We start from the raw sequence: 24,589 nt of genomic DNA on the forward strand, positions 1-24,589 counted from the left end.
GAGGTGCCCTTTCTGTCCCTACACAACCACCTAAGAGCAGCATTGCTGTTGTAGTAAGCGCGGGCTCTGGAAACCCAGGTTAAGATTCACGTGCCTGACTTTCATGTCACCAGTCAGTGAGGATGTGTTAGGTGCCCATAGGCCCCAGGGTTGGGCATGCTACAAGGTTAAAGGCTCCTATAACCCTGATGAACTCAGGAACTAACCTTTCTCTCTTTTTCTCCTCCTCCTCTGCTGAGAGCTGGGAGGGGGGGTCAGGTAAGCCTAGTAACTCAGCTTTCCAAATAGCAGGGCTGGAAGGCTCACCTCTGACCCACCCAGCTCCCTGGTGCATGTCTGTGGCACTGACACCCTTGCCCCCAGACTCGGTTAACCCAGGGGACTCACTCCTGTGCCAGATGAGCAAAACCCCTGCTTGGCTTGGCAGTGCACCCTTCTGTCCTTACCCAGTCTTCTTTTCTAGAGTCCTGGCTTTCCTTTTTGCATGCCCAGCGTTCTAGGGGAGAAGACACGTGTCCTTCCTGAGTCCCCTTTGTCCCCTGCTTTGTCCTCTACACATGCTTTCTGGGCAGTCTGGTGTGGCTCAGTGTGTCCTCCAAGGAATAGGGGATACCACAAAGATTTCCTTTGCTTTCCCCCCACCCCGCCCCACCCCCACCCCTTTTTCTTTCTTTTTTTTTCCCCCTGGTGCTGGAGGTCAATCCCAGGACCTTGAGCATGCTAGCCAAGTTCTCTACCACTGAGCTACTCCCTCGGCCCACAGATTTTCACAGTTCTCCAGAACTCTCTGGTCTCTGCACTGTTAACACTTGCCCTTCCTGTAGGTGACTCACAAAGCCACAGGCAAAGTGATGGTCATGAAGGAGTTAATTCGTTGCGATGAGGAAACACAGAAGACTTTCCTGACTGAGGTGAGAAATGGGGTTGGACTTTCCATCAGACCTGCACATAGCAACAAAGCAAGAGGCTCATGTGAGCCCAAGAGCAAACCCAGACCATATGTGGCAATAAGACCCTGTTCAAAAATAAAAGTGAAATGTCAGTGTGGGAAGTTTGTTGTCTCTGTTGCAAAAGGGAGAAACTTAAAACAAGTTTTTTTTGTTTTGTTTTGTTTTGTTTTTGCAAAAGAAAGCTTAGCTGCCAGACCTGGTGGCCTAGTTCTGTAATTCCAGCTGCCCAGGGGGCTGAGGCAGGAGGATTGGAAGTATAAGGCTAGCCTAGGCAACACAACGTAGTCTCAGAATAGAAAATTAAAGCGGGGAGGGGCTGGAGGGTTGGCTCAGCAGTTAAGAGCATTTGTTCATGCAGTGGACCTGGGTTCTGTTCTCAGCACCTACATGGTGGCTCACAACTATCCCTGACTCCAGTTCTAGGGGATCTGATGCCCACACTGAGATTCTCCAGCACCAGGCACGCACGTGGTACACATACATATATGAAGGCAAAAACAGTCATACACAGAAAACAAATTATAAATAAATGACAGTTGGGCTAGGAAGTGACTCAGTAATGGGGTGCCAGGACAGCAGGCACAAGGCTTTTGGTTCCATTGAGACAGAGGGGAGGGGAGAGACAAAGAACAGGGATGTGGTTGAGGAGGGAAAGGATGAAGAGAAAAAGAGAAATTTAGTTTCAAACACTATTTTATTTTTTTAAAGAACTGAAGGTTGATTTTTGTCTCACTCTTTTATTATTATTATTATTATTATTATTATTATTGTTGTTTATTTTATATGTATGGATGTTTTGTCTGGATGTATGTATGCACACCAGAGGAGGGCATCAGATCCCACTGGACTAGAGTTATAGACAGTGGGTGCTAGGAATTGAACCAGGGTCATCTGTAAGGTCAGCCAGTGCTGTTAAACTCTGAGCCATCTCCCCAGCCCTCAACCATTATTTTAAAGCATAAGGGGAGATCCAGGTATGGTAATGAACATTTTTAATCCCAGAACTCTCAGAGGCAGGCAGATCTCTGAGTTCAAGGCCAGCCTTGTCTACATAGTGAGCTCCAATCCAAAGATGTGTAGAAAGACCTTGTCTTTTTAAAAAAAAAAAAAAATTAAAGAGGAGGCTGGAGAGATGGTTCGGCAGTTAAGTCATCCTACAGAGGGCCCAGGTTCAATTCCCAGCACCCGCATGGCAGCTCACAACTGTCTGTAACTCCAGTTCTAGGGGATCCAACACCCTCACACAGTATATACAGGCAAAATACCAGTGCATATTAAATAAATAAATCTTTTAAAAATAAAAATTTGCTGGGTGGTAGTGATACACACCTTTAATCTCAGCACTCAGGAGGCAGAGGCAGGCAGATCTCTATGAATTTGAGGCCAGCCTGGTCTACAGAGCTAGTTCCAGTACAGCTAGGGCTGTTACTCAGAGAAACCCTGTCTCAATCGAAGGAAGGAAGGAAGGAAGGAAGGAAGGAAGGAAGGAAGGAAGGAAGGAAGGAAGAAGGAAGTCAGGTAGTGGTGGTGGCACATGCCTTTAAAGAGGCAGGCAGATCTCTGAGTTTGAGGCCAGCCTGGTCTACAAAGTGAGTTCCAGGACAGCTCGTGCTATGCAAAGAAACCCTGTCTCAAAAAACCAAAAATATTAATAATAAATAAATAAGGAAGAAAATGAGTGGGGCTGGGGAGTCCCTTCTAAATTAGTGTATCTGTTCAGAAGACACTTACTAAAGACAGTACAGGCCATTGTAAGGATGCCATTCAGGTTATGGGGGTGATGGGTCTGAACATGCCAGTTTAATGCATGTTGCTATGATCACCACCAACACCCTGAAGTGGGACTCCAGAGAACAGATACCCCATCCCATCAACGACTAGTTTCTACTGCCCCTCCCACCTTAAGGAGCTGCAGTTGGGGACACCAGTGGTCCAGGTGTCGCTTCCTACTCTGTCACCACAGGCCTTTATCTCATTCCTGGACTCTCTTACCCTAGTTTCCCAGAGCACCTCCTAGAAAAGCAAGACCCAATGTGTAAAACCTGTGAGGCTGTTCCATTTGTATGATGGTCTTCTCCCCCTCCCACACCCCCAGGTGAAAGTGATGCGAAGCCTAGACCACCCTAATGTGCTCAAGTTCATTGGTGTTCTGTACAAGGACAAGAAGCTGAATCTGCTGACAGAGTACATTGAGGGGGGCACACTGAAGGACTTCCTGCGCAATGTGGTGAGCACATGATCCCATAGTCATGAAGAGCCTTGGTGGGTTATCAGAGGGAAACCTGTGCCCATTACCCTGGAACCTTGAGGTCAGAGGGACCTTGCTTCGCCCTCAAAGGAGTATACTGGGAGGGACTGGAAGGTTTCTATGGCACACATGCTGACCTCTGGAGTCCAGACCATGAGCTGGAGAGGACATCTCTTATGGACATTCTCCTACCCTGCAGGACCCGTTCCCCTGGCAACAGAAGGTCAGGTTTGCCAAAGGCATCTCTTCTGGAATGGTGAGTCATACCCAAAGCCTCGCACATGGGTAAAGTGAGGTGCAGGGATTGTAGGCTGCTCTGGAAGCCAGATACCCATCATGTGGGCTGGAACATTCAAGCAGCTGCTTATTGAGTTCCTTTCAATGCCAAGGAAATTTTGGCCAGCTACTGCTTCTCAGCCAGCAATCCTATTCTGAAGGGAGTCTAAATCTCTTTAACAGCAAACAAGACATGAACAAGGCAAACCATAGCACAAGGTTCCCTGACCTTGCTGCCAAAGAGGTGTTGGGGTGCTGAGGGCCCTTGAATAAACACAGTTCCTCACTGCCTAGAAGAGGAGGAAGAGGAGGAGGAAGAAACAAGTTCTAGAGGAATTCTGAAGAGTGAGTCAGAAGTAGATTGAAGTTTCTGTTGACCAAGCGGCCCCAAGTTTTAGTAATGACGGCAGCAGAGACCTGGGAAGAGAGATGAGGATGAACGGGGTGTATTATGGGAATGAGTCTAGTAACCCTCACTACTGATGGGTCCTAATGGAATGAATGCTTCCATAAGGCGGGCACTGTGTTGAGAGTTGCCACCCGGGAATGTGTTCATTCCTCCAATAACCTTTGTTTCCAGTTGAAAGTGAGGTAGAAAGGGTCAGAGTTGGGGTCCTGAGCTTGTCAGTGTGACCCCTCCACCTGAGATTTTAGCATTGTTCCTCACATGGGGGCTCACACAGTGTGAGGCTGGAGCTGGAGGCTGGAGGCAGGTAAGGAGCTGTGTGTGTCAAGCTAAGGATTCTATACTTTGTAAGTCATCAGAAAGACAAGGGGGGTGTGCCCAGAACTGGGCTTTGGTCAAGGTGTTAGGGTGGAGTTGAGGAAGCCTTAGGCAGAGAATTGGTTGGAAGCCACTGAAACATCTCAGGTTTGTGTAATTAAGCTAATGGCAGTGGGGAGGCAGGGTGGAGTCAGAATGGAGAGACTGGTTGGCAGTTGAGGTTGTAAGGATAGCAGTCGGGTAGTTCATGACCCTTAGAATGGTGATGCCTCTTACCAAACAGTGATGGTTAGGGGCAGGTTTGGGAGAGCTGTAGTTGTTGCCTGTGGAGGTTGATCTGTCAGCAGAATTTCCCATCATCTCTTAAACAGGAGTTTGTGGATGATCACCTAGTTATCTGAAGAGAAGGGGCAGCTAGAGCTGTGGGAAAAAAGAGGTATACAGGCAGCACTTTGCCCAGCACATGAATAGATGACTTTGTCCTGGGCAGTTGTGACACATGCCTTTAATCCCAGCACTTGGGAGGCAGAGGCAGACGGATCTCTTGTGTTTAAGGCCAGCCTGGTCTACAAACTGAGTTCTAGGATAGCCAGAACTACACAGTGAAACCCTGTCTTGAAAACCCTTAAAAAAAAAAGACTTTGAAAGGGCTGACCCTGAGGAGGCTGGGAGGGAAACTCAAACACACAGGCGTCTCAGGGGAGCATGGAGAGGTATAGACAGCCTTTGAGGAAAGGGTTGGCAGGCAGCCAGGCCATGTGTTACAGCTATAGGAAGAGCTCTCTGGGCCTGAGAACAGTGAGGAAGAACTACAGGGGGGTACGGAAGGGAACAGTGTCACCTTCCACATTGACAGGAGAAAGGAAAATGCTTCTAAGAGTGGCAAGGGAATGTCTAGCAAAACTAGTTTAGAAACATTTGGGCAGGAAGAGGGAGGGCCTAAAGTAGACAGAAGAAAGATGGAGTCTCCGGGGAGGTGAGTCAGGAGGTCATTTCTTCCCCATCACAGACAGGAAAGACCCAAAGTGGCTGAAAGCCAGACACTGGAGGAGCAGGAGGAAGGAGGAACAGTGGGTTTGAGGGTGCTCACTTTAGATTGCCTCGATCTCAGTAAAGAGGATGGGGGCTCAGAGGCCAGTCAAGTTGGAGACTGTAGGGGAAACCTGGGCAGGAGCTGGCCGCTTTCTGCTGGTGCTGGGACCCAAGCAAGGCTTGTGGGTGGGGATGGTAAGCTGAACAGGCTTGGCCAGGGAGACGCTAGCATGGCTCTGGTGGGGGAGGGGAAGCCGGACAGGCATGGCCTGGAGAACAGGGTCTGTCTGACTCACTGACTCCACGGCTCCTGCTTCTGTTGCAGGCATATTTACACTCGATGTGCATCATCCACCGAGACCTGAACTCACACAACTGTCTCATCAAGTTGGTACGTCCTACTGTTGGCCTGAGCTGCTTGGGGCCATCCCTCTGGCTTTAGACCAGACACACCATCTAAGGGCTTCTATTTCAGGGTTTCTGCTACCTCCAGTACCTTTTGCCCACCCCCATCTTCTGGAAGCTCTCAGACTCGTGCACACATGCAGGAACAATTTTACCCCCCTCTCCCCAGAAGCAATCCTTGAAATCATTTTATTAGAAAGGATTAGCTTGCTTGTCTGGCAGGCAGAAGGCCCTGGACTCAATCCCTTACACTAACTTAGTGTGTCAGGGGTTTGGGTGGGAATAGGGGCAGAATCCCTTGTCTCTATTACCCAGTCTTGCCTTATAACAGGTTGCTGATCCCATTTTACAACATTGACACCTGCAATACCCTGAGGGTGCAGTAGCCAGTTTGAGGCCACCATTACTCCCATGGCCCTCAGTTATAGTTGTTCCAATGTTGTGTCTCCTGCTGACTTCCCTATGAGCCAGTATAGAATAATCCTAACCCCTTTTCACATGACTACTCCCCAGCTCTTCCCAGTCCTTTGCCTGACCTTTTCTCTTAACCTATTGTGGCAACCATAAGTCCTTTTTAAGAACAAGACTAAGGGCTGAAGACACACATAAGCAATCCTGACCTACCTGAATTGCACTCTAAAGGCTCCCAGAGCAGCCTCTCTGGGACTCCTCCCTCTTTAGCTTAGACTCTGCTGGGGGCAGATACCAGACTGACAGAAAAACACCCAGAAGGCCCAGCCATTGCCTCTCTGTAGAGCTCTCTTGTGTGGCCTTCCTTTGCTATCTAACTTCACTCCCCCATCAGTGGCCTTTCTCACCTATGCCCACACCCCAGGGACAGGCTAGAGAATGTCCTCCCAGGTCCTGACCTTGCCCTTGTCCTGTCAGGACAAGACAGTGGTGGTAGCAGACTTTGGGCTGTCACGTCTTATAGTGGAAGAGAGGAAAAGGCCCCCAGTAGAGAAGGCAACCACCAAGAAACGTACCTTACGCAAGAGTGACCGCAAGAAGCGCTACACTGTGGTAGGAAACCCCTACTGGATGGCCCCTGAGATGCTGAATGGTGAGTTCTGAATCCCTGGAGGGAAAAGAGCCAGAGACAAGACAGGAGCCATATCTTAAATTGAGTACCATAAGCTGGGGAACTCTGTCATAGGGACAGACACTCAGAGATAGGGGGTGGATGATCTTTTAGCCTTGGCCAAACCAGGCCTCTTAAATTCTTTCTTTCCAAACTTAGCTGTGGCAGTATGCCATCCTGGGCATCAGGTGAGATCTGACTAGCTTTTGTTTCCAAACAGTAGCTAAGGGCTCAAGCCATTGGGTGCTCTCTAGCTGTAGCCTACCCTCTCCAGATCAAGAAATGAAGTGCGGTGCCCCCTGGTGGATGCTGGCCTGCATTCTTGAAAAGCAGTGGGTTGCCAGGCTTCCAAAATGGTTGCAAACAACCCTTCAGTGGCTTGCTTGTGAGCCTACAGCTGGCTCATGGACAAAGCCTAGATGAGCCAGAACCTGGCTGCAGTTCTTTATGCCATACAATTACATCCTGAGTAATGTGTGTTTCAAGCTCTAAGGCAGGCTACCCAGGACTGAAAAGATGACTTCCAAGCAATGCCTATCTTGGGATGCCTTTGGGATGTTCTAGCCCTAGTTCTTGGTTGTGGCTTGGCTTGATCCAGTGCAGAATGGGTAAAAGATTTGACCTTAAGCCTGCTTTCCTCTCTTCCCCAAGGCAAGAGCTATGATGAGACCGTGGATGTCTTCTCTTTTGGGATTGTTCTCTGTGAGGTAAGCTCTGGTTCAGAGGCCCTAGCAGCCCTCCCTGCTCAGATCTGGGCTTCTCTCCTAAAAGTAAATAGTTTGCCATAAATCAGTAGTTAGGCAGTATCTCTCAATCACTTAGTCAAGTATCTCTCAAAGCACTTAGTCAAGTAAGACACATTAGAAAGCATTTGTGATGCCTACAAAGTTATGAATGGGAAAGTAAAGTCAAACAATGGTTAAAATAATGAAAGTTTTTTAACAAAATTTCTTCCTTTGATAGACAGCAATAGAATATCTTTCATCTACAGAAAATTAAGCTGATGCCAAAGGGCTTCAGACATTAATCAAACCCAGCCCTTCATCTTGTAGAGGACAAAGGGCTACAAAGGGACATGTGCAGGGTGGGATAAATGGACATTTCCAGCTTTTGGGTACTAATTACAAACATTGCTTCTGCTGCAGGGAGGCCTCTTCTAAACCCTCCTCAGCATCCAGATTCCCATTGCATGGAGAGGTCTAGATTAGCCAGATGAAGAGAGATGGGGACATGAGGCTGCCCTCTAGAGTAGGTTTTCGCTACTCCTGCTTCTCTGTCTATAAGAGCACCCCTTTCTCCTACCATGTATCTGCGGCCTCTGTGGACCCTCCTGACCAACTGTCTTCTTGCCTGCAGATCATTGGGCAGGTGTATGCTGATCCTGATTGCCTGCCCCGCACACTGGACTTTGGCCTCAATGTCAAGCTTTTCTGGGAGAAGTTTGTCCCAACAGACTGCCCCCCAGCCTTCTTCCCCCTGGCTGCTATCTGCTGCAAACTAGAGCCTGAGAGCAGGTTGGTGTCTCATCTTTCCTCCCATCTCACAGCCCTAACATCCTGAGATGCTTGCTTTAGATAATCCCATGCCCTTCCCTGGACAAGTAGTGGCAGGAACGTTGAGCTTGAGAGTAAGCTGGTAACTAATTGGAGCCACCTGACAGCTCTGACATGCCACACCAGGGGGGATGGACAAGATGGAGTCAGAAACATTAAAAGCAGTTTAAAAAAAAAAAAGACCTGGGCTAGGCATATGGGTCCATGATAAGAGTGTTTGTCTGGAATGAGTGGGGCCATGGGTTTAGTTCTCAGCTGTGGGGGACAGAGAGGGCTTGTCTGCCATGTCCCAGGTCCTGGGTTGCACCCTTAGCAAGCTCCACTCTCCCACACACCTTCAAAAAACACAAAATGATTCATTTTATATCACATGACTTTTATCTCAAAAAAAAAACAAAACTGCTTTTAATTGTTAAAATGGGTCAGTTAGTACTGTACTTAGCTGAAATGCATGAAGCCTTAGGTATGAGCCCCTAGGAATGTGTAAAGCTGGTCATGGTGGTAAACATCTCCTATGCCAGGACTTGGGAGTCAGTAGGAGGGGGATCAGAAGTTCAAGGCCAGCTGGGCATGGTGGAGTACACCACGTTTAATCCCAGCACTCAAATCTCGGTATTCAGGAGGCAGAAGTAGGCGGACCTTTGTGAATTCAAGGCCAGCCTGGTCCATAGCGAGTTCCAGGACAGCCGGAGGTGTCTAGTGAGACACTGTCTAAAGGGGGAGGAGTGGGGTTATCACTCCATGTACAGCATTTGCCTAGAATGTCCAGTGCTCTGGGTTCCATTCCCTGTACCGCAATAGGCGGGTGCACACCCCTGACACACGAAGAGGAGGTACCTAGAGAAGGACCATGGGACCTGCACAAAAAGCATTTACCTTTGAGTAATAACAATAGACTTAGAAGCTATCTTAGTTACTTTTCTGTTGCCATGACAAAACCATGACCAAGGCAACTTATAAATGAAAGCATTTAGCTGGGGGTTGCTGATGGTCTTGGAGGTGAGTCCATTGTCACTACGGAAGGGAGTGTGGCAACAGCAAGCAGACAGGTGTGGCACTAGAGCATTATCTCATCCACAAGCAGCATCTGGCTTAGGCTTTTGAAACCGCAAAGCCCAGTGACACACTTGCCCCAGCAAGGACACACATCCTAATCCTTCTAAAACAGTTCCATCAAACATTAGCCTATGTGAGCCATTCTCTTTCTATCCACTCCAGGAACCAAGGGTATGGCTTGGTGATAGAGCTCTTGCCAAACACAGGGTAGGTAGGGCCTGGGGTTCTCCCATCCCTGTCAAATATTCTTTTTGGGGAATCTCACAATCTTTCTGTTTACAGATTCGTGTTTGAAACAGTGTCTCAAGTAGCCCAGACTGATTCAGATTAGATACATAATTAAAGATGACCTTGAACTTCTGACCCTCTTGCCTCTACCTGCTACATGCTAGGACAATAGGTGTGCACCATCATGCCCAGTTACTATGCTGAAACTTGAACTCAGAGCTTTGTGGATGGTAGGTAAGCACTGCACCATCCGGGCCACATCACAAGCAACCAGATTAAAAGTCCAGTCTTAACCTTTGATTGTAGCCTGTGCTGTTAAGGCGTGAAAGGGCAGCTGGGCGCTGGTGGCGCACGCCTTTAATTCCAGCACTTAGGAGGCAGAGGCAGGAGGATCTCCGTGAGTTTGAGGCCAGCCTGGTCTACAGAGTAAGTTCCAGGACAGGTTCCAAAGCAGTATCAAGAAACCCTGTCTCAAAAAAAAAAAAAAAAAAAGACACGAAAGGGCTTTTCTCTGTGGATGTTATTAAGCCAGGACCTCTCTTATCACAGTGTTACCTTTTGTAAGCGGTTAAAGGGTGTGCCTGAGGTCACAGAACCAGGATACAGCTGAGACCCAGCCCTATGTCCTCCCTTCCATGTTCAAGTCCCCCTATCTCTTCATCATCCCTTCTCTCTGTAGACCGGCGTTCTCAAAGCTGGAGGACTCCTTTGAGGCACTGTCCCTGTATTTGGGAGAGCTGGCCATCCCACTGCCAGCAGAGCTGGAAGAACTGGACCACACTGTGAGCGTGGAGTACGGCCTGACCCGGGACTCACCACCCTAGCCCTGGTCCATCCCCCCGCAGGGGGACATTCCGCAGCCAGCATTGCCCCCTCTGCGCCCTGTCCTTGCTATGAGCAGGACTAGCTAGGCTTCCTGTGGATTGACGGCTTGCTTAGAAGCAGAATAAGCCAACCCTACTACCTCCCCAGGAGGCATGCGGGTGCAGGGGAACAGTCCTCCACAGGTGCTGGGGCCTGGTTACTGTCTGTAAATCCAACACTCGCCTGAAAGCTGTGAAGAAGATAAAAAGAGCCTGGATTCTAGACCAGGAGTCTGTTACTAGGGACCATTTGGGACCTTTGTGGCAGTGAGATTCTGGGAGGCTGTAGCTTTACACTAATCAACATAGCCTGGGCCTGCTGGGCAGGATGACAGAATGAACTGGCCTGAGGGCTCCAGAGGCCCAGCAAGGTGCAGGACTTCAAGCGGTAGTGTGAGTAACAGAACTGAGAGCCTTCAAAGCATATGAAATGACAGTGGTGATTTCTCCTCCCACTCCAGGCCCTGCCCTCTGGAGCAGGTTTTGAAGAGTCTCTTAGTATGTGGTGAAAGCCACAGGATCCAGAAAAAGGACTGGTTTCTGCTCACCAGCCTAGGGACCACATCAGTGTGGGAGTTTCCACTTCAACATCCTGTCTCAACAAGCGGTCACTCACAAAAGCACCAAAGAAGCTGGGGCTGGAAAGAAAGGTCCTGCCCTTTAAAAAGCCCCATATCCTGGCTGGTGGGCTCAGTCAGAAGCTCAAGACATTGTCCGATGCTAGACGGGTTCTGGAGGCCAATGTGGTCTGTCTCAGACTTTGGGTCTGAGCAGGGAAAGGGGAGTCCCATCAATTTCTTGGCATCCTTGTGGCAGCTACAGCACATCTTTAGTATGTCTGGTCCAGGCAGCGACTTGGGACAGGAATTGGTGGCTACTGAGTCCCAAAGCTGAGATACAAAGAGAGCTCTCTCTCTGAGCTGGGCCCTCTTGATTCTACCTCCCTTGTTGCTGGTCCAGCTCTTACTTCCTGAGCCACACTCCAGGGCCATGGGCATTGGAAACCCTCGGGGCACCTTCCACCCCTGGCTACCAGGTGTCCAGGGGCTCTCCAGCTCACCGAGGTTTGCCATTTCCTAAGTGCGAGCTCACACCGTATTTAACAAATTGGGAATGGGTTTGGTTTATAAATATAAGGTGTGGTGGGTTGTACTGGTGGGGGAAGGGATCAGGAGTGGTTGCTGTTATTAGTTTTTATCTTTTGGGTGATATGTGAAATATTGTACATAGACAAGATGAAATTGTGGGGTGGGAAGCCATCTTTGGCCACTTTATTTGCTGTGTAGACTGTACTTGTGTGTGGAGTTTGCAGACTTGCTGTAGGGGAACCCTGAACTCCCAGCATGGCTCAGCATCCTGTGACTGGTTATACTTGAGCTGTCTCCAGCAAGTGTGGGAGTGGTGGGCCTGAGCTGGGCCATGAAGCAGACTAAATAAATTAAGCAGTTAACATAGTGATGACACTGAGAGTGGAAAAGTAACTTAGGGCCTGACTTAAATAAACTTGGAGGAGTTGGAGAGATTAAAAAGCAATTAACTGCTCTTGCAGAGGACCAAGATTTGGTTACCAACGCCCATATGATGGCTCACAAACACACACAACTCCAGTTCCAAGGGTACTCAGCACCTTTTCTCACATCTGTGGGCTCCTACACACATGTAGTACACATATGTGCTCTCAGACACATACATTTACATCAATTTTGCTTAATTTTTTTTTAAAGAAACACAGTCGTCTGCCCACCTTCAGGCCCAAGCTACTAAGTCCTCACATCGGGGAACTCTCAGCCTCAAGTCTAATCCCCTCCCTGACACAGCAAACCTTCAGAGGTCGTGCACATCCACACTCAGGAATCTAGTCCCTAGTCAACAACTAATGATCTGAGGTTCGAACTGCTGGAGAAAACAAAACAAAACACTTAAAGCATTGTCTGAGCATGGACAAGCTCACCCTGGATGGATACACAGAGAATTTAACCTGATGCTGAGGACAACTGCGAAAACTTGAAGAAACATGTCCCACACACCACCCACCCCAGTAGCTTCCCTCCTAACCCAAGGAACCACCTGAAAGAACCATCCTCAATGTGATGGCTCAGTGTTTAAGAACACTGGCTGGTCATCCAGAGGTCCTGCATTCCATTCCCAGCAGCCATATGGTAGCTCACAACCTTCTATAATAGGATATGATGTCCTCTTCTGGTGTGCGGGCATACATGCCAAACACTCATACATTCAAAAAAAAAAAAAAATGCTCAGTCCCAGGCAGCCTATCTACCTGTTTCTTCTATGGCTGCTATGGAACTGCCCGCCACCTGCCCCTTTGAGTCTAGCCCACAACAAAGGCTGCTGGGAGGGTTCATCCTAATTCCTCTACCTTGGAAAGAATACTAAAGGGGAGAAAACTTTAAGGATCAACTTCTTATGGCTTCAACCTTGAGGTATTCATGGTGACCTTGACAATCAATGCGGGCGGGGGCTGCAGTTTGTATCTGTTTGGTCAACTATTATTACCTCCCTGTGACTGGGCCACAGTGATTGAGAAGGCAGAGATATAGACAGGTACTGGGGGAGCATTCCCAGCACCACAAAAAGATAGCAAGTAGAATTGTGTTTTGTGTTTATATAAGTCAAATGCAGAGCAATTTCCCACAGTACATACACTGGAGTCAGAATGAGGTATATAAAACATATACACAGAGAAATACTTTCATAGAAAAGTAGGAAGTAGTACTATTCTCTTTCCCATAGTCAATTCTACCATGGGAACCCTGAGGTCTAGGCCCCCTCAACAGATGGCTCCAGAGAGCAGCCTGGTGAAGGGAATGGACCCCACCCACCCCTCTCCTGTGCTGGACAGTAGAGGGGCTCCTGGCTGAGGAATACTGCCAAGGCTAGGAAGCGGGGACACTCCTGGCCATCCAGAAGTTGCTTTGATCATGGGCAGGACACTTTGCCCTCTCTGGAGACCCTGTTTCTGAAAGACCTGAAAACCCTTAAGGTCCTCCCCAGTGCTTCAGTGATTGTTTTGTACAGGTTGCAATCCTAGCCCCAAGGAAGGCACAGGCCTACAGGCCACTGGGCTGCCTGTGAGCCAAGGTGTACTGCCAAGGCGAGCCCGTCCATGCCTTTGTTACCTAGCCTCTGGGCTTACCCTAGGTTCACCAGATGCTGACACATGTAATTCCCATGGGTTAGCTGGCTATTCTCTTAGCACAAAATGGAGACATTCTATCCACCCCTGAAGAGATAGTCTGGATACCCAAAGCTGAGGCTGAAGGCAGAAGTGGGCCCTTCTGTATCTTCCTAAGTGGAATGTTTAGTGCAATTCTTCCCTTTATTTCCTTACAAAACAGGAAAAGTCCCTTGGGGCCACACCTGGCCCACAGTTGTCAAGGCACATCACTGCCAGCAAGCTGGAGCATACCCAGCAGCCCTCATCTAGAACCCATTTGCAGCCCAACGTTCTGAGTGTTGTGCAAATTCATTTCTGGTTCTCAGAAAGGACCTTCCATCCCAAATACTATATATATATATATATAATTAATGCTGCCTCATGCATGATCTGTTTGACCTTAACTATGAATAACAGTATACGCCACTCAAGTTCCTAGGTGACAAATGGAAAGGCAGAGACTGAAGCCGGCAAGTGCCCTGTCTTTCCCTGGCTCAGGCAATGTGGAAGCCCTTATTTGCCACAGCACCACTGTAGTTACTGTGCCAGTCACTATCCACAGGCAAATCCTGCTCCGAGGGATAGAAAAGGAGCAGTGATGGACCCCCAGCTCCACAAACTCACCCACAATGCTACCTGCTTCTGCTATGTCATGAGGAGTCACATCTCCCCCTCAAAAGAAAAATGGGATGGGTTTTAACCACAACACAAAATGTAGCTCCTCTCAGCTGCAGGAGGGTGGCCTGTCCCGTACCAGTGTCTGCATGGACACCTGCCCACTACAGGGGCTCAGGCCCCAGGGGTGCCAGCCTGGCCCACAAGGAGGGTGCTGGCCTCCTGAGGGTCAGCAGGAGTCTGGTTGCTGTGTACAATGACGGTCTTCTCGTCCATGATCTCACAGGCAGGATTGGTGAAGGCAGACAGGGGCAGGGTGATTCGCTGCATCTCCCTCTCACACGCTTTCTGCTCATGCTGCTCTTTCAGGTCCTTTCCCCTGTCAGGAAAAGAAAACACTCAAATTGTGCTTGCATCATGACTTTGCTCAATTAACTTCCCAAAGCCTGAGCAGGAGTTCACCCTGGTAACAGTGAATTACCTGACCAAGCCAGGACTAACACCAGCCCAGGCCCAAGGCATTGCTGCCAGCGCTTGTCTCTGCTCCCCTAATGTAAGGTGGGGGTAGTTGCTGCATGAGACTCAGTGAGGCATAGTGTAGAAGAAACAAAGCAAGGTGGGGCTTTGTTTTCAGCCCAGGGGTCCCAGAGACCCAAAGAACTACCCTAGCTTCATCTGTTACCAATGAAATTGTCCAGAAAATGGACCATCCTGTTACAAGACTGCCTGATTGGGTTGGTGAGATGGCTCAGCAAGCCTGATGACCTGAGTTCAAAAGAGAGAACCCATCTCTCAAGTTGCCCTCTGACCTCTACACCTGCAATACCCTCTCCACCACAAAACAAGTTTTTGTTTGTTTTAAAGACTGCCTTCTCATCCTTTAGTCCTGGAAAGTGGGAGCCCAGGCTGGAACTGAACCATTCCCAACTCATGCAGAGGCAAAAAGGACTCAGGGCTGCATAGAACAAGGGAAAACAAACCGCTATCAAACTATCTGATCCCAAATGTAAGGTCACAGGAGGTCTGTAAGTTCATCCTCCTATGGCACCTGGGAGACAGGGGCAACCAAGTTTCTCAACATGTAAGCCCAGGCCTAGCCCATTCTTTCATTAGCATCTGTACTGGGTATCGATTCCCACAGCAGAAAAGACTCCCAGAGTGCCCACCCACAGGCAAAAACAGGTATACAGTTTGTGGAGACAGGGTCCTCTAGAATAACCATTCCCTCCCTTACATCCTGAGTCATCCATCAGCTGTGGCTGGCTGCCCCACAGAAGGAAACACATATCTGAATAATAAAAAGCCATGTTCGGGCTGGAGAGATGGCTCAGGTTAAGAGCACTGACTGCTCTTCCAGAGGACCCGAGTTCAATTCCTAGCAACCACATGGTGGCTCAAAACCATCTATAATGAGATCTGGTGCCCTCTTCTGGTGTGCAAGCATGCATGCAAATAACTGTATACATAATAAAATCTTAATAAAAAGCCATGTTCTTCAAGACTGCTCATGTACAGAAAAATTTGGAAGGTCTGGGTGTAATTTGAGTAAGGGATCCTCCTCCCCAAAGGAGCATTGATTTACAAAAATGAAACATTCAAATATCTTTTGCCAGAGGCTAGAATTCAAAGTCTACAAGAGGGCTAGAAGAAGAAGTCAAGCCAGAAACCATGACTTCTGGAATACCTAACCAAAGTACCAGAAGTGTCCTATCACCCAGGAAGAGAAGCACAACTATGCCTTTGATGGATGCCACACACTTTTCACAAGCACTGTCCATTTCCTACATGAGGAAGCCTTTCTTTCCTCCACTCTCCTTTATGAAGCATGTGTCTGTAGCCTGCTGAGCAGCTGATAACTGTTAAGCCTCATCACACAGAAGTCTACGGGGGTACAATCAATTTCTATTAATGGGGATAGTGGGTCTGGAAGAGCAACCAAAGGTAAAGGAAACAGACACAGTGACTGGTCTGGATTGGCCTCATCCATTTAGGAGACTGGAAGATTGCCTGACCCCACGAGCCTGCTGTGAGTCCTGCCTGGGAATTCTGGAGATGAAGTTGCTGATGCTGCCAGGCCTGCTAAACTGACCATTAGGCAGCCCAGCACCCTCTCACTGCCGTGGGGGCGGGGATAAATCTGGCTGTTGTCGGACAGCCAAGATAGAACAAAGGCTTATTCATCGACTCAGCTTCTCTCCCAAGGGGGTGAAATGGTGTTGACTTACTGTTTCCCTCCCTTTTTATCAGAGAATAAGAGCTCCCTGCAGAGCTAAGACAGCACTCAGCAGGGACAGGGAGCTGCCCCAGCCAAGGGCCTGGCTGCACCTTGTGCCCTAAGTTACTAGGACAAAGACCTAGCTGAATTGAGTTCCCTCCCTTCTACCCCCACCTTTAGCTCTTCCTCTCAGGAGGAAGCCTGGTGTTTGCCCACCCTTCCCAGCTCTGGGAAGCTCCCTCCATCGGCCAAGCCCTGTGGCCCTGCCTGAGTTCAGACGTGCAGCAATTATCCTGACTGCTCTGGGGCCATATATGCCAGCTGGGCTTGCCAGAGAGAAGAGATGTGACAAGCAGAGTTGCTTCCTGCCTCGGCATCCTACCCCAAGGTTATGAAATCAAGAGTGACCTCTTCAAGGCAATGCAGGTTCTTCAATGATTACTCTGAGCTGCTGCTGTTTTCCTAATCAGAAGCCATGCTGTGCCACCCTGCTACTCTGGGCAAGTTTCCCATGGTGGCTACCGTACAGGCACACAACTGTATGCTCCAAGCACACTGATTATATTCTCATGAGATCTATGTTCCATCTATTACCATCTCACACCTAAAAAGGCCAACAAGGGGGCTGGGAGGGAGAGAAGTCTTAAGCCAAGAGCAGAGCTAGGATTTAAACCAAGCAATAGTGTCCTCTAAAGAAATATCAGTGCTGGGGGATATATGGCATCACATATCCCTCCCTACCTGGTGAGTAAAGAGAGACACAGAAAGGTAAATAATGTGCCTGTGTATGGCATCCACAAGTGGAGGGAATTCCAAAACAACATCTCCTTTCTTTTGCTTTCTAAACTCAGTCATTCTCTGAGAAGTTTCTTTGTCCTACTGCCCTGAGTAAGTTTAGATGAAGCTCCTGGGCTTTGATGGACTTTCTGGAGATAACTGACAGATATAGATATATCTTCCTGTGCAGCCAGACATGGTGGCTCTTGCTTCGTACCTGTAATCCCAGCACTCACGGAAGCTGAGTCATAAAGACCAAGAATTCCGGGCTGGAGAGATGGCTTAGAGGTTAAGAGCACTGACTGCTCTTCTAGAGGTCCTGAGTTCGATTCCCAGCAACCACATGGCTGACAACCATCCATTATGAGATTCGGTGCCCTCTGCTGGTGTGCAGATATACATGGAAGTACAATGTTATATACATAATAAATAAATAAAATCTTTAAAAAAAAAAAAAAGACCAAGAATTCCTGGTCATGGAAGGAGAGGTGGCTCAGCAGCATTTGCTGCTCTTTCAGAGGCCATGCTGTGCCAGGTTTGATTCCCTGCAACCACATGGCAACTCACAACCCTTCAGGTATGCATACACTGCAGACATACATGCAGGCAAAACACCCACACATAGAAAAAGGAGAGAGAGTTCCTAGCCAGTTACAGAGTGAGACCTTATCTCAAAACAAAACAAGAGCCGGCTGGGCAGTGGTGGCACATGCCTTTAATCCCAGCACTCGGGAGGCAGAGGCAGGTGGGTCTCTGTGAGTTCGAGACCAACCTGGTCTACAGAGCGAGTACCAGGATAGGCTCCAAAGCTACACAGAGAAACCATGTCTCGAAAAAAAAAAAAAAAATTCCAGCACTCAGGAGGCAGATCTCTGTGAGGTCAAGGTCAGCCTGATCTATAGAGCAAGTTCCAGGACAACCAGGGCTACACAGAAAAAAACAAAACAACAACAACAGAAAAAAAAAAAAAAACAAGAAATGCTCGCGCATACTCACACACACAACAACATATGGTCTGGCCACCTAGGACATGGTACTTTAACTCTTCTAGGCCTCAGCTCCTCATTAGGAAGAGCCTTGGGCAAGATCAGAGAAAGGGGTACAGCAGGGCCTGACTTACCAAGAGGGCACGAAACAAGGAGCTGCTATTGTGATTTGTATCTGATTATTGTCCTGCTTCTTACATACAATATTTAACAATACCTTTGGGTGGCTGGATGTATGGGGAAAAATATCCCACCAAGCAAAGGCTGCCTGAAATGGCATTCCCGTTCCAGCTCTAGCCTGACATCTATCCCTTAACTGTGGTGAGATGAGGCTCGAAGCTTGTTTCTCACCCGCATGTGGTTTCCTGTTGAACAGGTTGTTCTCAGAGCTTGTTTGCTAAGGAAAGGGGTGGTCTGAGGTTAGTGACAGTCTGGTGCCTTCCCCTGAGTTTACAGGAAAGTAATCTCAAGGTCACATGTCAGTCCCATGACAGTCTAAAAAAGTAAGATGACGAAAAGAAAAAAAGACCTAGTTTCTACACTGGACACCAGCTGAGCTTGGAATTAAGAGCAGTTACTTCAAGCACCTGGAAGGTCTGGAAACTGACTCGGATTGGATGGCAGCCAAATGCTGTCAGAGGCTGAGGACAAGGGGAGTATTTCAGGGTTTAGGTCAATGGCTTGTTCAGGCAGAGCAACTACTCTGTTTCTTCACTTTTTTAATGAGCAAGCAGATGCCCCTGGACCTGCGTGTCAACAGTCATTCTGTGGACCACAACCTAAGTCTGGGAGTCAGAATGTTCTCTTGGGCCAATAGTTCCTGACTCTGAACCTCTCTGCTCTCTGATCCATGCACAACCAGAGAAACAAGTAAAATCATCTGTTCAAGCAAATGGAAGAGCTGGGATTTAAACTAATACAGTCCACAGTGTCCTTTTCAGAAACATCAGAGCTGCAGAGTCATCATCTCTCCTTCCCCACCTATGAGTAAACTGAGGCCCAGAAAGGGTAAATAACTCAAGTACCCACATTTTATAGTCGAGCACAATAGGACTATTTGTGAACCTTTTACTGTGTGTCATGCACAGAGCTAAACTGTCACACACATCTGCCCCCACAGGAATGCTCTGTACTAACAAAAAGCAACCTACCCAGCCACACAGTTGGCAGTTCGTTCCACCTTATTCTGGATGTATAACCACAGGCAAGACTCCTATTCTTTCTTGCCTCAAGTTTCCTCATTTGAAAACTGGGAAGAACAGCATTTGTCTCATAAGAGTGGCTGTGAGCATAATCTCAGACTTCAGGGGGAGGTAGAAGGAGGATTAAAAGTACAAGGAGAGATGGCTCAGAGGTTAAGAGCACTGACTGCTCTTCCAGAGGTCCTGAGTTCAATTCCCAGCAACCATCCATTATGAGATCTGGTGTCCTCTTCTGGTGTGCAGATATACATGGAAGCAGAATGTTGTATACATAATAAATAAATAAAAATCTTTTTAAAAATTAAAAAAAAAGTGCAAGGAGCCAGGCTTGATGTCTTTAAGCCCAGAACTCTGGAGGCAGAGGCAGGCACTTGTCAGTGAATTCAAGGCTAATTTACCTAGAGAGATCCATGCCAGCCAGAGTTACATAGTGAGACCCTGTCTCCAAAAACAAAAAAAACACCTCTACTTCCTCTACCACCACCACCAACAAGTTCAAGATCATTTTTTGCCATATAGTAAATTCAAGGCCTTTCTGAACTACCTGAGAACCTGTCTCAAAACAAAAAGAGAAGCTGGGGAATGCCAAGTGTTTGAAGCAGCAGAAGCAGGTGGCACCTGCTGTTGCTGTGGTATTATACCACACTTCCCCTTTCAATCTCTAATTTGGCTGAACCTAATACCTCTAAGAACACGCTGGGCTTATAAAATGATGGCTGAGAAGCACTTCGTCATGGCTCAGATAATGGTTCTCACTGCTGGACAATGCAGCCAGCCCACGATATCACTTCCTTTATAGGAAGGCTTCTTGGGTCAGAGAAATACAGCTGATCCTTTGGGCTGGAGGTCAAATACCCTGTTTTTGTTCAACAACCGGGCCTGTCAATGGTTTTGGCTGTTAGAACCACACATCACTGATTATGAGAGACTTGCCCCATGTGGCTTCTCAGGAGGCCTTTCAAAACAAGCATCCCTCCTCCTGGGGCCCAGCGGCAAGTCTGTCCCTGCTTCCCAAGTAGCCTCTTGTACTTTCATAAGTGATAAGGAGTAGCAAATGTATTTTCTTTGGTAATCATTTTTTTTTTCTCTTCTTAGCCTAAAGGACATCCCACTGAGGAAATTTAAGCCTCAACTGTGAGACAGCAAGACCAGGGGCTAGGAACCTGTACAAGTAGCAGAATGTTTTGTTTTGACACATGGTCTCACTCTGCAATCCAGATGCACCTACAAATGGAGACAATCCACATCCTGCCTGCTGAGATTAAAGACCATGTTTTAGGGCTGGAGAAATGGCTCACTGTGTTTAACTCCGGCTCCAGGAAATTCAAATCCATGGCTGGCCTCCCTAGGCACCAAGTACTCATGGGGTACAAAGACATACATTACTTGCAGACAAAAAACTCAAGCAAAGAAAATAAAAATAACTCTTAGTCAGGCAGCTGCACTCAGAAGGCAGAGACAGGCAGATCTCTGTGAGTTCGAGGCCAGCAGAGTGAGTTCTAGCACAGCCAGGGCTACACACAGAGAAACCCTGTTTGGGTTTCTCCTCTTCTTGAGACAGGGCCACATAGTCTTCAAACTTGTAAACCGCCCCCCACCTGAGTCCCCTGAGTTCTGGGATTATAGCAAGTATACACTATCACACCCATCTTAGTAGCAGAATTTTAAAATTCAACAAAATGAATCCCATTTCCTTCAGAGCATGGTGACATATGCTCATAGCTCCCACTACTCAAGAGGTGGAGACAAGAGATTATGAGTTTGAGACTACTCCTTCAAGGCCAGTCTGGGCTACAGATAGAGGCCTTGGAGGAGGGGTGGTATCAGTATCCAAGTCCTTGCCCTGGCTGTCAAAGATCACCTGGTAGTGACCAAAGCCAAATCTCAACTCCTGAGCTCGTTTTTCTTCCTTCAGACCTTACTTCCTTTTGAAAGACACCAAGATGTTGACCTGATATGGTGTTTCTTCCTTAGCCCTATTCCAAGAGAGCCAGGAAGAGAAACTACTCACCTCTTGTAAGTGTAGCCCATGATGATGCCAATTCCAATGGCAATGATAATCACCATCATAGTAATGCCCAGCACATAGCCTATGGGGGACAGGACACAAAGTCCTATTAGCCACATCCCAGACAATCAGCAAATGACATCATCTGATGAATCCCAACAAAGGCAGCGGTGGGGCAGCCATACCCAGAGTTCCCAGGTCTTTTTTCTCTTTGGAGTTCATCTTCACACGCTGACTGATCCCAATCACTGGCTGCACCTCTGCTGCCTCACTCCGGGCTGGCAGGACGTTAGCAGGAGGGAACAGCTGTGCCTCTTTGTCCCCTGGTGCATTAGACTTCTCTTCCAGCTCTGTTGTAGAAGCTGAAGGTGCTTGGGAAGTGGTCTCTGGAGGTGAGGTGAGAAAAAGACTGTCCTGAGTGGATTCTACAGCTGAACCTGTGTCAGGGGTGTTAGGAGAGTGGGCCCACCTTTGTTTTGGGAGGGGGGGTTTCCAGACAGGGTTTCTCTGTGTAGCTTTGGAGCCTATCCTGGCACTCGCTCTGGAGACCAGGCTGGCCTCGAACTCACAGAGATCCGCCTGCCTCTGCCTCCCGAGTGCTGGGATTAAAGGCATGAGCCACCAACGCCGGCGAGTGGGCCCACTTTAAATGCTCCCCTAGACTAAAATCAAACTTTGCCCCAGACCAGGAATGGTGGTGAACATCTGAATTAACTCACTCAGGAGGCAGAGGCAGAAGAATCTCTGTGAGGCCCACGACAGCGAGGGCTGCACAGTAAGACCCTGTCTCAAAAACAAAAAGGAGAAGACAACTCCCCCGCCTGCCCCAGAGACAAGATCAGGCCTGAATAGGATGAGATGTAATGATACAAGGCAAATATGAGGAAAGCGCCTTAGGAACGGCCTCTCTCCTGCTTTCCACTTGTTTCTTCAAGTCCTTACTATCTTCCAGCACCCAGCTGGACTTGCCAGAGGATTCTCCAGAGGATGCCCCATCTTCAGGAGACAGTCCACACTGAGCGCAAGATTTGTGGCAATCCCAGTGTTAAGTGCTTGGCCTTGATCATTTCATTTAATCCTAGACAACTGTCTTTGTTTTCTGAAGCCTAAGTTTTGGATACGAATCTGCACACCCCCACGGCCTCTGGCAGGTCTCCGAACTTCTAGGTGACTCAGTTCCCTCACAGTGCTTCTTCCCCGGGATTGTGAGCATGGTGCCTAGCTCACAGCAAACATACACACGGCAAAGGCTGGTAGGGCGCTTCGCTGAAAGAGCAAGCGTCCTCCCACCGTTGTTTACAAGTGCTCGCGGAGGATGAGCTCACTCCGAATGTCGCGGCAGCCAATGGGCTTTGGGCTCCGCGGCCTGGAGATAGCTCCGACCAATCGGACGGCGCGGGGGTGGAACAGGGCGGGGCGGGCGTCGAGCGGCCGCACGTGCGCGGCGGGTGTAACCGCTCTGCTCAGCGCTGGGGGCTGGCGTCCCCTCCCCGGGGTCCAGGGTCCCGGGCGGGTACCTGGGCAGCGCACGTCCTCGCAAAGACGCTTCTCAGGGACGCCCGTCTCGCTGCTGATGAAGCACCAGGGCCCGCGCGGGTCCTGGTCCGGGTTCCGGCAGTAGTTGTGGTTGCCGAGGCCTGAGGCAGAGAGAAGAGCTGTTGAGGACCACAGCCGCCGCCCTCCAACCCCGCCCGCCTCCCCGGCGGACACTCACTGGGCTCGATGGGCCACTCGCGGCCGTCTTGCGCGGCCAACCAGTTAAGGCAGCGGAGACCCGGCGCGGGCGAGGACTGGTCCCCCCGGTACAGGTGGCCGTTGTCCCAGAAGCAGCCTGTGAGGAAGAGGAACCCGTCCGGGACCCTTAGTGCGGCTCTCTGGCCTCGTACTGTGTACCTCAGAGTGAAAGTGGAGAGCTCGTGTCATGTCCCTAGCAGCGTCTGGTCCACAGACTACACTCAGATTTAGCTTTTATTTTTTCCCCCTAAGCTTGCACAAGTGCAAGGGGTTGTTACTCTTGGACTTGAGACCACTATGGAGGTACAGGAGGCCTGCCTAAGGTCGGTCTGTGGAGATGGCGAGTTTGGTTCTGGGCAGTCAGGCCTGGAAGTCATCCCAGTGTTGAGAAGTCAGTGTTATATAAACTGATGACCCCTTCTCCACGGATACGGCCACCTTCTGCTAGTTTAACAGACAGCACCAGCTCCCAAGAGAATTCCACAAAAACCTTTGATTTAGTGAAGTAAAAGATTCGAGACTCCAGCTGAGGGAATCTGCCACATCTCTTCAGCTCCCACTCCCCTCCTCAGCGGAGAGCCACAGGAGGAAGCTGGAGAGGGGTGGAGGTCTGTGCGCCTGCCACACCAAGCAAACGGACTTTAAAAGGGCAGGACTCTGGGGAGGAGAGGAGATGAACTCCCAGGCTCCATCCACTCATGTACAAGGAAAGGGAAAGAGAAAGTGACTACTTGTCTTTGTTCTTAATGGCAAAGATGGAGCTGCAAGCCTCTGGCAAGGAAGAAGAGAGGGAGAGGGAAGAAGAAAAGCTTTGTAGGATAGCAAGAAAACAGCCAAAAGCTTCCTTGTCCACCTGGCCATGTTTGGGAAATCGGGGGCTCTACCCGTTTGCTTCATTAAGTTGCTGCAGAAAGAAAAACAATTGTAATCTCACCTCCAGATCTATAGGCTCCTGCCAGAAGCATGTTGCTGAGAAGAAATGTATGTACCCAAGCTAACAGCATCATCGCCTCTTCCGGCTTGCAGGTGACTGAACCTCCAGTATCCAAATGGGGTCTCCTTGGCAGCAGTTTGGCCTCCTAGTTCCCAGCCTTGCAACCAGACCAGCCCTTGTTATGCTCTTCTGGTAAACAGCCTCTCTTTAGAACCGGGAGCTTCCCAGCTAGCTTGCTGCAGCCGAGGTGTTTTTCAGCTGAAAGGCGCCCCCTGGGTCCTAAGTCTCCTAGACCATACCAGATCACTAACCCTGAGCCAAGAGAGGAACCCAGCCAAGTCAAGAATGGCAGAAAGGTTCAGGCTTTGCCTAGCAGCAGATCCGTTTGAGACCTGCACGACTGTGTCCCCAGAGCTTTTCTTCTTTTTCCATCTGTGAGTACAGAGTCATTGTGTCAGAGGCATCGTGGAGTGGGGTGGATTAGGAGTGCTAAGGCACAGCACAGTAGTAAGAGATGATACTGACTA

The 24,589-nt window shown here is 48.9% G+C and overlaps 2 protein-coding genes across 8 annotated transcripts in view; one reads left to right on the top strand and one right to left on the bottom strand.

Moving 5' to 3' along the window:
• The window catches only part of Limk2 (LIM domain kinase 2), a 70,918-nt gene extending 59,041 nt beyond the window's left edge, over window positions 1–11,877 (top strand). For 5 of the 6 annotated variants that reach the window (XM_035452372.1, XM_027387265.2, XM_027387267.2 and 2 more), the window contains 8 exons: window positions 825–911; window positions 3,046–3,177; window positions 3,398–3,454; window positions 5,556–5,621; window positions 6,524–6,698; window positions 7,368–7,423; window positions 8,073–8,230; window positions 10,233–11,877. In XM_035452372.1, coding sequence (XP_035308263.1) covers window positions 825–911; window positions 3,046–3,177; window positions 3,398–3,454; window positions 5,556–5,621; window positions 6,524–6,698; window positions 7,368–7,423; window positions 8,073–8,230; window positions 10,233–10,377 — 876 coding nt within the window. In that variant the 3' untranslated portion in view covers window positions 10,378–11,877. Of the gene's footprint in view, window positions 1–824; window positions 912–3,045; window positions 3,178–3,288; window positions 3,455–5,555; window positions 5,622–6,523; window positions 6,699–7,367; window positions 7,424–8,072; window positions 8,231–10,232 lie in introns of those variants that run through there. The other variant, XR_004772274.1, reaches the window with a different exon arrangement.
• Window positions 11,878–13,024: 1,147 nt separating this feature from the next.
• Pik3ip1 (phosphoinositide-3-kinase interacting protein 1) lies at window positions 13,025–24,324 on the bottom strand. Of its 2 annotated transcripts, none has more exons than XM_035452373.1 (6): window positions 24,063–24,324; window positions 23,109–23,279; window positions 22,912–23,031; window positions 21,580–21,780; window positions 21,398–21,476; window positions 13,025–14,585 (listed from the first exon to the last, which is right to left on the bottom strand). In XM_035452373.1, the coding sequence occupies exons 1-6, from the start codon at window positions 24,133–24,135 to the stop codon at window positions 14,381–14,383; spliced, it is 849 nt and encodes a 282-aa protein (XP_035308264.1). In that variant the 5' UTR covers window positions 24,136–24,324; the 3' UTR covers window positions 13,025–14,380. The 2 variants fall into 2 exon arrangements, with proteins under 2 accessions (XP_035308264.1, XP_027243072.1); XM_027387271.2 differs by having other exon boundaries at window positions 14,381–14,585; window positions 23,109–23,225.
• Window positions 24,325–24,589: the final 265 nt, after the last annotated feature.

This window comes from Cricetulus griseus (genome assembly GCF_003668045.3).
Source record: "Cricetulus griseus strain 17A/GY chromosome 1 unlocalized genomic scaffold, alternate assembly CriGri-PICRH-1.0 chr1_1, whole genome shotgun sequence".
Lineage (NCBI taxonomy): Eukaryota > Metazoa > Chordata > Mammalia > Rodentia > Cricetidae > Cricetulus > Cricetulus griseus.